Source organism: Calonectris borealis, chromosome 11 (genome assembly GCF_964195595.1).
Source record: "Calonectris borealis chromosome 11, bCalBor7.hap1.2, whole genome shotgun sequence".
Taxonomy (NCBI): Eukaryota; Metazoa; Chordata; class Aves; order Procellariiformes; family Procellariidae; genus Calonectris; species Calonectris borealis.
Window position 1 is genome coordinate 9,132,596 of NC_134322.1, and position 13,700 is coordinate 9,146,295.

The window sequence follows — 13,700 nt, forward strand, 5'->3', positions numbered from 1 at the left end:
TTTTCTTTTCCTCCATCTAATAGCAAACAGGGTTTGATTCCTGTCAACTCCTTAATATTTCACCCTGTGAGGAATGCTTCCAAGAGAATAATAAACTAGAAGAACAGTTGTTACTCCTGAAGCTTTGGCAGGTGAACATGTTTAGAGGTAGAGAAGAATGGCAGCTCCCTATTGGTAAGTTGACCTTAGGGAGAGAAGCAAGCTGGGGGGATCTGAGTCCTTGCTAGGTGCTTTGCTGTGGCATTGGTAGCAGCCTTGCATTCTCCAGCTCTCATCAGCAAGGAGGATGTGCTGTAATACTCGTGCCCTGTTTTGACTAGAATACTTCTTGTAGTTGCTGAAGATTGAGGAGGGGTGCGATGGGCACTTTGCTAAATAAAAGCTGCCTAAATTGAGGAGGCGGTTTAACCAAGGAGGCCAGTCTGTACTTTTAAATAGTTTTGACTTCATGCAGTTTCTATGGGCAGCAAACACTTCTACTCCACTTACGTTAGTTTCTTTTTCAGAGGTTCAGGGGACATGGAAGCTCCATAAGCTCCTTTAAAATTTTTGCTGTTACGTATTTGCTGTGTCTTCATCACATTGAACAGTCTAGCTGAGCTGATGCAGAAAAAGCTGCTTTCTACATATTTGTGGGGGAGGGGGTTGAACCCCGCAGAGGTTTAGATGAGCTTTCTTGATTGGAATTCAAATTGCATTCCGTAGTGTCAAATAAGGGACAAGGTTCAAACAAGGTTTGATTTGTAAAGCATCCTTTAAATACCTCCAATTTGCTCTGTAAAGGGAGGAAAAAAAAAACCCTGTTGCCAGTTGTAATGCAGGTGGTAGTTCTCGGGGTGTTCCCTGACATGGACAAATTGTAGACTCTGCTTTCTTGCCATCAGTATCCAATGTACTACAGTACCTCAAAGCTGATGTAAGAGTTAATGTTTAAAGTGTTAATCTCCTCAGATGAAATGAAGTAATGCTCCAGAAATAAGCCTGTTGCTGAACTTCCACTTCAGATCTTTGCTAATAAAAATAGCACAGTTTTTATGTGCTTTGTGTGAGCTGCTTATACAGCTGCTGCTTTCCTAAATTCCTGCATACTGGGCGATGTACATGCTCTAAAATCATAATCTGCTGCCTGAGAGCCATTAAAACTTAATCTACAATCACATGTTGGAATTGTTTTTAATATTAAAGTGCTAGGAGAATGTTTGTGAAACACTTAGGAATTCTCTTGGTCTTGGGCACTGTTGTGGACAGCCACCTGTCAAGATGTGGGGCTGTGCTACACAGCTGAAACACAGCATTTGGAGCTAAAACATTAGAATTTGTAAGCAGATTTATGTAACTGGCTGTGAATTCACTTAGCCAGTTAAGACTGAACTCTGTACTTGTTGTGCCATAACAGTCAGCTTCCATAGTAAGTAACTGGCATCCCCAGACCTGTTCTCCTGTCTGCTTTCTGTTGCAGAATCCTGTAACTAGAGGTTGCAGGACTGGCTACTGGAAGCCATAACTAACTGCCTCAAATATTTGTCTTTACTCAGAGTGCTTGATATCTATTGCTGCTGACCAAGTCAAAACAGGGAAAAGAGTCAGTTGACAGCCTCTGGGTCTGGAGCAAACTGGGAAGCCATTTTTTGTTTCACAGAAACTGAGATTTTTGTTTCCAGTGCAACACAACTTTGCCTTCTGATCTCCTATGTTATCAGTACTTGCTTGTCTGTGCTATTGTAGTCCATCATCCTCGACCTTGTGTGGGCATGCATACACCTCTTTGGCAAGAGGTCTTCCTGACTGCTGTTCACCATCCAGCTGGCTGCTCAGCTCCTGTCGTCTTTAAACTGCTATTGCAGAACATTGGAAACGCTGCTTGTAGACATGGTGTCTGTGCCTGGGCTCTCATAAATCTGTGAGCAGCTTTGCTGGAACAGGGTACACCAAGGAATGCATAGTGAATCATCTCCATACAGTGAAACTTGCTGTACTGGGATAATCTCTACAGTACGCTGCTTTTCAAAACCACTTTGGTTTATAGCAGGCATTGTAGAGAAGTTGAAGTTTGTCATGTCCTTGAGCGCTTTCCCTGTTTCTACTTAATATCAATGTCAGAGGGAAGCCACCTGCTTTTATGGTTGAGGGGCTCTTGTTTGGAAGACATAGTTAAATTGACCAGTAGTCATAGTTTTAGCCTAAAATCTAAAGGGCAATGCTTGAATGCTCCTTAAACTGAATACTACTTAGTTGCTCAATCTGCATGATATCTAGCTCATGTTTCCAAGTGTCGCACCCTGCTGAGCTTGTTTTGTTAAGGTAAGCCATAAGAAAAATAGCCTGAGTACATGTTCTTCTGCTTACAGGATGATTGTTCCAGAGGAGCATCTCTTTTCAGCTGTTTGCCATGAGGAATGTTGGCTTCATCGCAAAACAATCTGTGCTAGCTATTGCTATCAGCACTGGATAGTTAGGTTTTTCAGCTGAATTGAGTATGAAAATGTCTCTGGAATTGCTTTTCACATAATGTTTTTCATATAATAAGCTTAAATAAAATTTAGCTTATCTGATCTGCACTTTCAGAGGGTGAGGACTGTTGCATAATTCCTGGCTAGATTTTTTTTTTGCCTCATCGGTGTGTTATCATGCACCTTCACAACTGAAGAGTTCTTTCTATGCCCTCATCTATGCCTTCATTGGTTTTAGTAAAAGCAAGCTGAAAGTCTATACGAACGCTGGATAAAAAAGTCTTGTCCTTCCATCCTGTATGGTCTTACGCTAATTATGCTCAGTACTTGGTCTTGGAAGTTCTTGTAGACTTTGTCTCAAAAATGTAGAAAGAAGTCACTCGTAGGAAGACTTTCAAACAGATTTGTCTATTGCCAAAATGGAGGGTCAACAGAAATAGTCTGACAAACAGATCATATGCCCAATTCTGCTATAGATTATAAGGATGCTTTGCAAAGTCAAACTTGTCCATCAGCTGAGGACAGCTTTTACTGGAATGCAGTGACACAGAGGCAACACTTTGTTACTGTCAAAGCTTTATAGGGCTTTGTAGTAGGTTAGATTGGCAACTTGTCTTGGTAAATTAAAGTCTATTTTTAATAGCTGCATGCTTTTGCATCAGTCTGGTAAGGTGAGTTTTAATCTGTCTTAGTTTTTCACTGATTATGCAAGGTGTATACAATCTGGGCAACTTCTTTGCCCCTCCCTGTTGAAGTCTTGTCACGTGCTGATTCCTGGAGCCTGGATACTTAAGGGATTTTAGGATATCTATCTTAGCATAAGCCTATTGCTTAAAGGCTGATGGGCAGTAGGAAAAGAAAAGAAAAGTGAGATTACATGCAAGTGTTAGAGCAGCAGCTTGTTTTTCAGAGCTTTAACTGCTTTATTTTTAAGTGCAAACTGCAGAAATAGACTTAACATGCTTAAGTATGACTAAGTGGGAGTAACAAATCTCTGCATCAGAGTACTGTCCTATGCACATTACTCGTGCTGGAACTTGACCTTTGAATATTTATCTGGAAGAGTGTAGTTACATGCAGAGTGACTAACACTAGTACATCTTTGCTGCAGGCAGTGTGATGCTTAAACAGCTGATTGGAGTTAATGTAAAAGATAAGCTGAGCATTCTACTTGCTTGGTCCATAGGATGCTCAAAACACGAACTTGTGCACTCTGAAAGGAGCAAGCAGTGAATGCACCCTTGTCCATAGGACTTCACACAGTTTTAGCCTTCAGGTGGAAATGTGGAATCCATAGGTAGCATTTGTCCATCATTATGGATGGAGTCACAGGGATTCCCACTTTGGTTTTAGTCTTTCCTTTAATGAAGAACATCTCAATGGAACTGCATGTGCTGTTTGCCTGTGTAAAAGCAGTGTAAAGGTTTGACTTACTGAAGATCAGTACCTCAGATAACTTTCAGTTGGGTTATTTGAAGGCAGTTTTGGGTTTTTTTCCCAAAGAAACCAGCTGTGACCTGAGGAGGCAGGCTGTGGTAAGTAGTATGCTCTTAGTAAGCAGTATGCTTGAAGCCATTTGTTTTCATTTAAACTCCAGCAGTAGTGGTGAGGCTTTGAAGACTCTTTTAATTTCCTCCCTAACAACATCCTGTGGTATGTGCTGTTGCAGCTGCTGCATCTTTTCCACTGGATGACTGTAACTTATAGCTGGAAACTGAACTGTAGGTAAACATGAGGAAAGGATTGGTGCTTGCAGAGATCCTTGATTTTTTTTTTCAAGGTGGTAGCAGTACTCAGTCACAAGTGTATAACTTGGCTGTTGTAGCTGGAGAAGTTGTTTTCCTGTTAGTCCTTTGGGGTAAGACTTTGGGGTTTACCTGGGATAATCTTTGATTTGAAAAGCACTGTATAGAAGCAGAATCACCAAAACTTTGCAATGCAGGCGCTTAACCTAAGATTAGAAACCATGCTATGATGTTGATGTCCGAGTCTCTTCTAAAAGAGCTGCACATTCTTATTAGAGGTTGTATTTGACAGCTCCCCTCAAAAAAAGCTGCTAGCAAAACCCATCTGCAAAGGGCTTCTGTGAAAGACGACAAAAAGCCAGTAAAGCACCATCTAGTGTGGGGTATGGCTACTGACCTGAACTGGTCGTAAAGTAAATGACTGGGGTAAAGCTAGCTGCTTTTTCGTATGCTAGAAGAGCAATGTCTCTTCCATCTGGCATAGTAGTTGGTGTTCAAAACCCTCTGCAGTGAGCTGTATGTGACTTGAGCAGGACCATCTAGTTCTTGTGCAGCCTCGTTTACACTGACTGCACTATTCCAATGGATATCTACTTTGAATTGTGAGAATGTATCCACTGACTACTTTCCATCTCTACCAGCAATTGCAGAGGATGAGCTTGTACAGTCCTCATCATTGCTGGGAATCTGTGCAGGGCTGGCATGCTGCACATTGCGCCTGGCAAGACCCACCTGCAGTGCCTATCTCCCAGTGCAGAGATGCTGGGCTGATAAAAGACAGATAGTGCTGCTAGCCTCATGCAGATTCTTTGAAAAGCTTTATAGCTGAGTGATCAGATTCAAGATACACTGAGGGCCAATTTACAAGGTTACAAGCATCAGTTGGCAGCTTTTGTAGCTTTTATTGAAGTGGTGCCTACTTGTATGGGAATCTATTTTGGGTCTCTTTGGGAAGTGCTCTTGCAAAAACTGAGTGAAACTGTACAATGAGCAACTGTGTTGCACTGGCTGTAAGAAGTCTCCCTCATGGATCAGGGAAGAGAACAAGGGGAAAGAGTGTACTGCTGCTCTTGTCTTGCTAAACAAGCCTAGATAGTTCTTATTTTTATAGGAAGTCTATCTTTTTTTTTTTTAGGAGTGTGTAGGGGAAACAGGGAGTTGTGGGTACGACACATTAGAGCTAGCATGGGGAAGAAGGTTCAGCTGTGTGAGTAGGTAGTGTCAGAGTGCAAAGGAGGCAAGGTTTCTGTCACATTCTAGTGGATTAAGGACTTAAGTAGTAAATCTGAACCCCGAGCTGCCTAGTTTTCTGTGAACAGGGAAAAACATGAAAGAACAGGCTCTCTGCTTCATGTGGTCTCAAGGAGTAAAGGGAATAATTGCAGGAATCCTCAAAAAAAAACCAAAATGGGGAGGGAGTTGCTAATCTTTCAGGATCCAAGGTGGTGTCAGCAGCTCTCAGGCTTCTTCTGGATACTCTGCTCTGTGTGGCAGAGACCACACTCCTTAATTGGAAGCGTGTCCCCTGGGACTGCTATTCTCCTAAACAAAAAATCATTCATACTTTCCTGTTGAGAACTGATGTAACTATCTTTTTCAAGGCATTGGCTTAGCCTGTCCTTTGCAGAGTGGCCAGGTGACTGCCGCACCACCACCATGTGGGCAACAGTATGTCTCATGTTAAGCCACTTGCAGCTCTGCTTGTACCAACAAAACTGATAACTAAGCCTTTAACCTCTTCCAGTTAATGGCTGTGTTTCCCCCATGTCTTTTTTGGGGGCCAGTAAGCCAGGAAAAGAAAGACAATCTGCTTTGTCATCTAGCTTTAATACGCCCTTGATAAAGAAATGTAATTGGTAGAGCCCCGCCTCATACTGAAAGGGATTTACTATTCAGTGGAGCTTGGTTGGCCAATTCTGACAGGTCCTTTTAAAACTGTCCCAGCCTTACCTAACTCTGCTTGAGAGGCAAAATCCCCCTGTGCTGTCCTCTTCACTTAACGGAGAAAAGCAGTTCTGTGTAAAATCATCCCAACCATCAAGTCTTGGGGCTTTCAGTCTTCTAGAACTTGCTATCATTGCTGTCATTTCTGCCACTGGCTTTTACAGTCAAGTGCTTATGCAAGTTCATGTGGCTCAACCCAGCAGGCTTCAGTGTTTCAATTAAAACAGATTTACAACACGTTACAGGTTTTGGAGGTCAGTTTGGTTGGCTAGCAACATGCTGTCCCAATTTCACTGAGGCCCAAGGCCTCTGCGTATTTGGTGAGAAGCATTTGTGCGTGTAACTTTTCAATATAGAGGAATGTCTAAATTTTGGCTTCTGCTGCTGCTATCGGTACTGATTTGTCAGCTTTGAGAGCATATCAGTCTCTCCTCTTGTGTAAGGCTGCAAAGATCAGTGCTGCCAGTTCAGTCATAGCAAAAACAATTTCATATTTGTTACTATATTTGGTAGTGAGGGGGAGATTTGCTATGGGAGTACTTATCTGTTCTCAAAGGCTCTGTAACACAGCAGGGATAAGCAATTAAATTACTGCCTCTTTCAGGTACATTCCACCCCTGATCTGGGGAAAGAGTGGACATATCCAGACTGCCCTTTATGGAAAAATGGGGAGAGTGAGATCACCACATCCGTACGGACTTCGCAAGTACCTCACGATGCCAGATGGAGCAACAGCCACCTTTGATCTCTTTGAGCCGCAGTCTGAGCACTGCATTGGAGGTCAGTCAAACAGCTTCTGGCTGCATATAGCTGCTAACCTTGATTCTGCGCTCTGGGGGATGGATGAGGACACTGCTACTTAATTTAGCAGAAAGGATAGATGTAATTCTAGTGAGGGAAGGGGGCAGCTAAGCAATACTAACCAATGTGTGGAGGCTATGAGGCTGTCTTGCTGTATACCTATATCTCAGACAGCAGGAGAGACCCTACTAGACTGATTAACTGTTTATGGCAAGAGTTGGGGGGTTAAGGAACAAAAGAGATGTTCCATAACCTGTGTCTCAAGTGAGAGGCTGACAGAAAGAATCTGGTGGTAAGCCTTGTTTGGAGTGCCCTTTGCCTGTTAAGGTTGTGGGATCATAGAATAGAGGCTAGCTGCATGAGCTTCTTCATAGCCTGGTGTGTATGGAAAAGAAACTAGACTTTATCTCCCCCTTAGAAACAGATTCTTGGTAGTCGTTACTGCATGAAAACAGGCTCCGTGTGCACAGGATATGGAGTCCAGATATGAAGAGAACTCCATGAAAAAGTAGAAAATCATGGTGATTCCTTACAACATTATGCATGTATATTTAGAGTGAACGTCAGCGTTCAAACTCACTGTTACTGCTAGTAACGGCAACACTTAAAACGGAGTTACTGTGGCTTGACTTCAGGAGCACAATTTACCACTGCAGTAGGTGATCTCATTGTAAGCCCATGAGTCCCATTTGGCCTTCAGAAAAAGCAGAGTTCTTTTCTTAACTGTCAGTGTTGAGATCCTCGTGATATAATGCTGCACTAGAACAGTTACTGTTATCTTTATCATGAAGAGAATCTGAGCAGTGCTTTCCTAATGAGGCAAAAATTCAGTGGCTAGAGTTGCTAAGTGTTGGAGCTTTGCACATAAGAGTCTGATAGCTAATTCGACGCGCATATGCTAATCCTGAATGTAATTTACTGTGCTTACTTGAATTACAGCACTTTCTTAGTTGATGAAATGATATCTTGTTAAACTAATGAACAGTGCCAGCAGATCAAATATCATTAGATTAGCCACAAAGCAGATGATGGCTAATGTCAGCTGATCAAAATGTCTGTGCTTAGCAAAGCTTCATTTTGAAGATCTGTGTTACACCCGACTCTGGAAGGGAAACAAGGGAAGAATAGCGTAGCCAGTCTACTTGGTGCATGAATGAGCAGTGGGCTCCAGAGCTTCCATGCACTTAGCAGTCACAACAGGCGGTCAGAAGGCAGAACATGTGTAATGTCAAAAACATCCTTCAAAGGGAAGAATTTACTCTTGGTCTCTAGGCAGTGCCTGTAGAACTGTTTGGGCAGCTTTCCCTGAAGTTAGAAAACTGTTCATCTCCTGTAACATGAATTACTTTTTCTCATCTGTAGCGTTAGAGCTGCTAGTCTCCCGTCCCATACTGGATTTTTGGCAGACTAGTAGGATTTTTAGCTTGTTTCTGATAGGTGGTTTCCCATGGATCTGAAATGAAAACCTTCTGAATCTCTTCATTTGCATGAAGTGACATTTACTTAACTTCCCTCTCTTTCTGTGCACAGAGGATGTCACGATGGTAATCTGCCCTGGGATTGCTAACCACAGTGAAAAGCAGTATATCCGCACTTTTGTTGACTATGCGCAAAAAAATGGGTACAGATGTGCTGTCCTGAATCACTTGGGAGCCTTACCAAATATTGAGCTCACTTCTCCACGAATGTTCACATACGGTAAGTACTTTATGGCAGCTGGGGACTTATTTTTAAGCTTGTGGAATTTCTAGGGCTCGATCAGCCTCCTTCAGCATAACAAAACTGCCATATCTGAATGAGAATAATAACTTTGTACTGTTTCTTAGGAACTAAACTGAACTTACATGTGAGGAGGAGGGGAGGCTAATACTGGGATTCACTTTTTCTTGTCTCTTCTCCCAGCTCTTACATGTGTATCCTAATCAAGGAGGCAGTTTTTCGACAAGAAAACTCTTGAAAAAAGCTCTTGTGGCTCCTAAGAGCCTGCTCAAATGATTTTAGAGATGCTGAAATGTCAGTTTAGTGGAATGTGAAACAAACCTGGTTCTGAAGCATAAACACTACTTCTGAGACTTTGTAATATGAGAGGAGTTTGTACCAGCCTATCCAGAAAGTACGTTTCTGCCCTAGGAGGGACGCATGAGGATGGGTCCCTGGACGTAACACAGATGTCAAGAAGCAGCACCAACTCTACAGTATTACAGTAAAGCTACAGAAGTGGTATTGCTTGACTGCCATGATTTCGGGCTTTCACCTTGAGTATAAGGAAATCTTTCTTAACCTAGAAATTAAAAGGAATAGAGGATTTGAAACTGTGTTAAGGGTGACTCCGGCTATTCTCAACTGCCCTGCTAGTGAGTAACATGATCTTGGTAGAATGTGGCCTTCTTGCCTGTGACCTGATCCCAAGTTCTCTTGAGCCCTCATGTCCCTCTTTACTGCAAACATCTATAGAGACATTATGTCATGAGTCAATTGTGGGTTTAGTAGACTGGTGTTAGGTTTCTTTTTCTTTTTTAAAGACAAGTAAGATACTTACTGCTAAGAGTTTGGATTAACAGTCTGAATGTTTATCTTGAACAGCTGAATTGCCAAAATAGAAATATTGTGCTTTGAGATTCTGGGTCTGGCAGGCAAATAGGCAGTTATGCTTCGTTGCTTGTTCTATAGTTATTAAATCTACTCCTCAGTGGAAAACATTTCAGGAATACCAAGTGCCTCAATTTGTATTGAGGTCCTAGGCTGTTAATGGCTTCAAGCCTACCACGTCTTGGGAACTGAGCTTGGCCTCCTTAAAGCATTTGCTTTTTTGATAAAAGTTGAGAGCTTTCTTCCATGGAGCTTTGCTTTAGACCTTAGGGAGTTATTCTGTAGTGCAGCTCTTGAGACATACCTTTCTGAGAGTTTTATAGCCTTGGAAAGGGCAAAGAATGCCTAGCACTTCCTATGAGTAAGACAGTAAATCACTTGACAGAGTTGCTTGTTAAATGGAGTGCCAGCAAGACCATGAGCAGACTTTACTCTGCCTCCAACCCAAATGCCCTAGTGTCCTTCCAGCTTTTGCTGGATTCCTGACATAGTTATTGAGGAGCAAGTAGCCTAAATTTGGGATTCGCTGAATCCTCCAGCCTTTATATCAAGCTTGACCTGTTGCTATTCTAGTTTGGGATTTCTGAAATAGTTGCCAGCTGCCCTCAAATCGTGAAGGTCAAACACTAAAATATTTTGACTGCTGGCTTCTTCCAGAGTAAACTAGAGCAATGCAGCATTTGTCATCTTGAGGAAAATTGCTCATTAAGAATGTTCAGCAGGGCTTGGGCACTTCCTTGCGAAACACTCAGCCACAAGCCTGCTGTTTCACTGAAGTAAACACAAACCCTGGTGCTCATTCGTCTCCAGAGCTAACCAAAACCTGAGTCTGATGTCCAGCAAGGATGCTACAGTTGGGGTGGGGACACAGTGGAGCACTGTTAGGTTGGCACAGGGTAGAATCCCAACTCTTAGGATTATCTCCCTGGACAAGTTCCACAGGATGGAGCTGAGATTCTGACTCTAGACTGGAATAAACAGCTGGAGCTTTATTTCTGTTATTCATGTGGTACCTCCTGCGTGGTTTGCAGTCTTAAATCCAATGGGAAGGTTAACAAAGTGCATAGACATTGATACCAGTGTACTAATGCCATCAGTTTTGCAGCTGCTTCTCTTCATGTTTCCTTTTCCCAAACTCAAAGACAGGAGAAATAGCTGCAGGTACTTAGATGTTGCATGTATGGAGGCCTTCAAGTCTGTCAAACAATCTGAAGACCCCAGTACTGCCAGAAGCTGGATCCCTTGGTGCCTGCAGCCCGTGGGATGCAAGTGGGTGTTAGCTGAGAGCAGAACAAATCTGCATAACACTTACCTCTTCTCTTGAAGAGGGGTTACCCATATGGCTTCTAGGAAGCTGCAGTATCTCAGGGTCTTTACCTCTTCAGTGGTTAAAAAGGGCTAGCTGCTTCTGCTTAAACCCTTCCCCCTGATTCCAGAGAGCACCTGCTTAGTCAGACTCTGCAACAGTCCACTGGGACCTCTGGCCCGACAAGCCAACCCTGCATTTCCATCACCTCCCTGCATCAGCATGGATTTAAGGATCTGTGGCAGTCTTGCTAAAAGCAAAGGAGCAAGCTGCTTTCCAGACACCCTGCTTAAGTTCAGAAGTGGGAAACTGCCTCGGGAAGGTAATGATGTGTGCTGTTCTTAGATAGGAATGTCAAGGCCAGAGTTGTTGGACTCCACTTTTTAAGCTGCTTTAGAAAGAAGAGTTTAGATTGTCAGATTAGCTATTGCCATGATTTTTAAGCAAGTTAATTTCATCTTACTTTGGCACTCTGTCAGAACTAGGCATGAGCTAAGGTCCACAGGACTCATAAAACAGATACATGAACACATGTGTGAATCAGAGCTCTTAAAACCTTAAGGTTATTGAAAAGTCAGAAAGGGTAAGAAGCTGAACTTAAAGCACGCAACTGAAGCTTGAAGTAGGAGTCTAAGTATGTTAGAAAATGATTCTTGATGTTGTCCTTATTTTTAGGTTGCACCTGGGAATTTGGTGCCATGGTTAATTACATCAAGAAGACCTATCCTCAGACCCAGCTGGTTGTCGTGGGCTTCAGCCTGGGCGGAAACATTGTGTGCAAATACCTGGGAGAGAACCAGGCCAACCAGGAGCGAGTCCTGTGCTGTGTCAGCGTGTGCCAGGGATACAGTGCACTGAGGTGGGTCTAGAGACTTCTTCATGCCGGTACCTTCTGGGGGTGCAGGAGGGGGCAGATCTTTGGCAGGGTGCATGTGGAAGAGCAGGGGGAAGAGGGTGTTCTCTTGCATTGAACTTGCCTGACAGACGGCGGTGTGTGGAATGCCACTCTCCTGAACGAGCAACTAAAGCTTTGTTGATTTGGCACCACAAATAAGCTTTCTGTCAACAATGCAGATAAGTTTTCTGTACCTGGCCAGGTACATGCTGGCAGCTTCTGGTCTGTGTGTGTGAGCTGGCCTAACTCGGCGTCATGGCAGAATTGCCACAGTGTCCTGAGAGGAGGTATTCCCTGTGCAGTCCTGGTGTAATTAACCAGGCAGGCTGGGCAGCATGACAAACTGCTGAGATGATGCCAGGTTTGCAAGCAATAGTTTACACTTTCTCATCACTCTGAGATGGGTTTGTTGGTTCATAATAGCTTTTCTGGCTTCAGTGTGTAGTTTCATCTGGCAACTCTTACCTGGGGAGACTGGAAAGAGACACACAGCTCATACACTGTCAGTTCATGCTCCCCTCTTAATGTGTGTTACTGAAACAGTGCTGTGGGCTGATGAGGAGATGGAGAGGCACTTGTGACTATGTTATACAATTTGGAAGGTGGGGAGGAGAAGGCTTATAGCCCTAAAGTCTGCCTAAAAGGTTAACCTGTGGTTCCCCACCTGGAAGCCAAGGCTGTAGCACTTAAGAGCTGTAATGGCTCCACCTAGTGCTAACACTTGCATTTACTGATGGAGGATCTGGATACAGCACTGCTGTTTGAAAACTGGTGGCTCAACTAATGTGCAGTGATTTTCCATGTATGCACAGTTAATGAAGGTTAAAACAGTGTGACTGGCTAAGCTACTGCTTTCAGTTTTTACTGTCTGTACATATGGGCAAGTACTAAGGTGTAGCTGACTTTGCAGTAATTTAACTGCACTTTTGAGCCCTGAGACTATTTGAAAGGCAAAAGGGGCTGTTGAGACTAGGGTATTTGGGTCAAGATCCTGTGGGTAGATAAAAATGGTGAAACTATGGCAGCTCTGAGGAGCTTGCTATGGAAATTGGCCTCCCAGCCTGGTCAAGGTAGCTGGAACTCTCTTGATACTGCTTGATGCTCTGCCTGTACAGAGACCAGTTTGATAGTCGGCAGTCTGAAGACACCTTTTATGAGTTAAGGTCTTACATGTGAAAGTAAGTAGCTTTACTGAAAGCATTAAGATGTGACTAAAAGCTTGATATGCACTTCAGTAATATTCCAGCATACCTAATCCCTTTTGAGATCAGATGTGACTACTGCTAAAAGAATGTATAAGCTACTGCTAGGTCCCCATGAGTTTCCATCCTTAAAATCTGAACAGATGCTTTCAGAAACAGTTTTTCTGTTTTGTTTCAAGTAAAATGTTCTTAGTTGTCTTGGGGTTCTGGCATGGAGCACAGACCATCCTTTTGAAGCCAGCTTCTCAATTGCAGCCATCAGACAGGGTTTGCAAGGATCACATCTGGCTGTGGTCCACTTGGTCCATCTTCTGCAATTATGCAATATTCTAGTTTTGGTCTCCAAAATGATGTTGCAAGTCATGCTGTTCCCTAAGCCGATTTCTGTAGTAGTATGTCATGATGTGTTGGTGGAATAGCAGGGCAAGGACAACCTGTTTAACAATACTTGGATGTTCGTGTGGAAAAATAACAGCTGCTTGTCTGACTTTAATGCAGGTCTTCAGTGGGTTGTGTGGATTATTGAGCTCTTGACTCCACCTGCTGGGTAAACATCTACTAGCAAACCTCCAGTCACAAAACATCTGCTATGCATTACTGGGCAATCGGCAGGAAGGCTTTTCAGATCTTGTCTCCCTACCTAATATCTACTTCTGCTTTAAATGCTAATTAGCTGAAGAGCCAGGGGAAAGCAACATCAGTAAATATCTACTAAGCAAAAGACAGGATGGGGAGGACCCTTGGTTATAGAAGTGGGAGGGAGGAGGT

At 43.1% G+C, this 13,700-nt stretch overlaps 1 protein-coding gene across 3 annotated transcripts in view; it reads left to right on the forward strand.

Annotated features, from left to right (window-relative positions):
• ABHD2 (abhydrolase domain containing 2, acylglycerol lipase) overlaps positions 1-13,700 on the forward strand; it is a 41,889-nt gene that overhangs the window by 15,416 nt on the left and 12,773 nt on the right. For all 3 annotated transcript variants that reach the window (XM_075159906.1, XM_075159907.1, XM_075159909.1), the window contains 3 exons: positions 6,744-6,919; positions 8,471-8,638; positions 11,511-11,694. In XM_075159906.1, the coding sequence (XP_075016007.1) occupies positions 6,744-6,919; positions 8,471-8,638; positions 11,511-11,694 (528 nt within the window). The remainder of the gene's footprint in view (positions 1-6,743; positions 6,920-8,470; positions 8,639-11,510; positions 11,695-13,700) is intronic.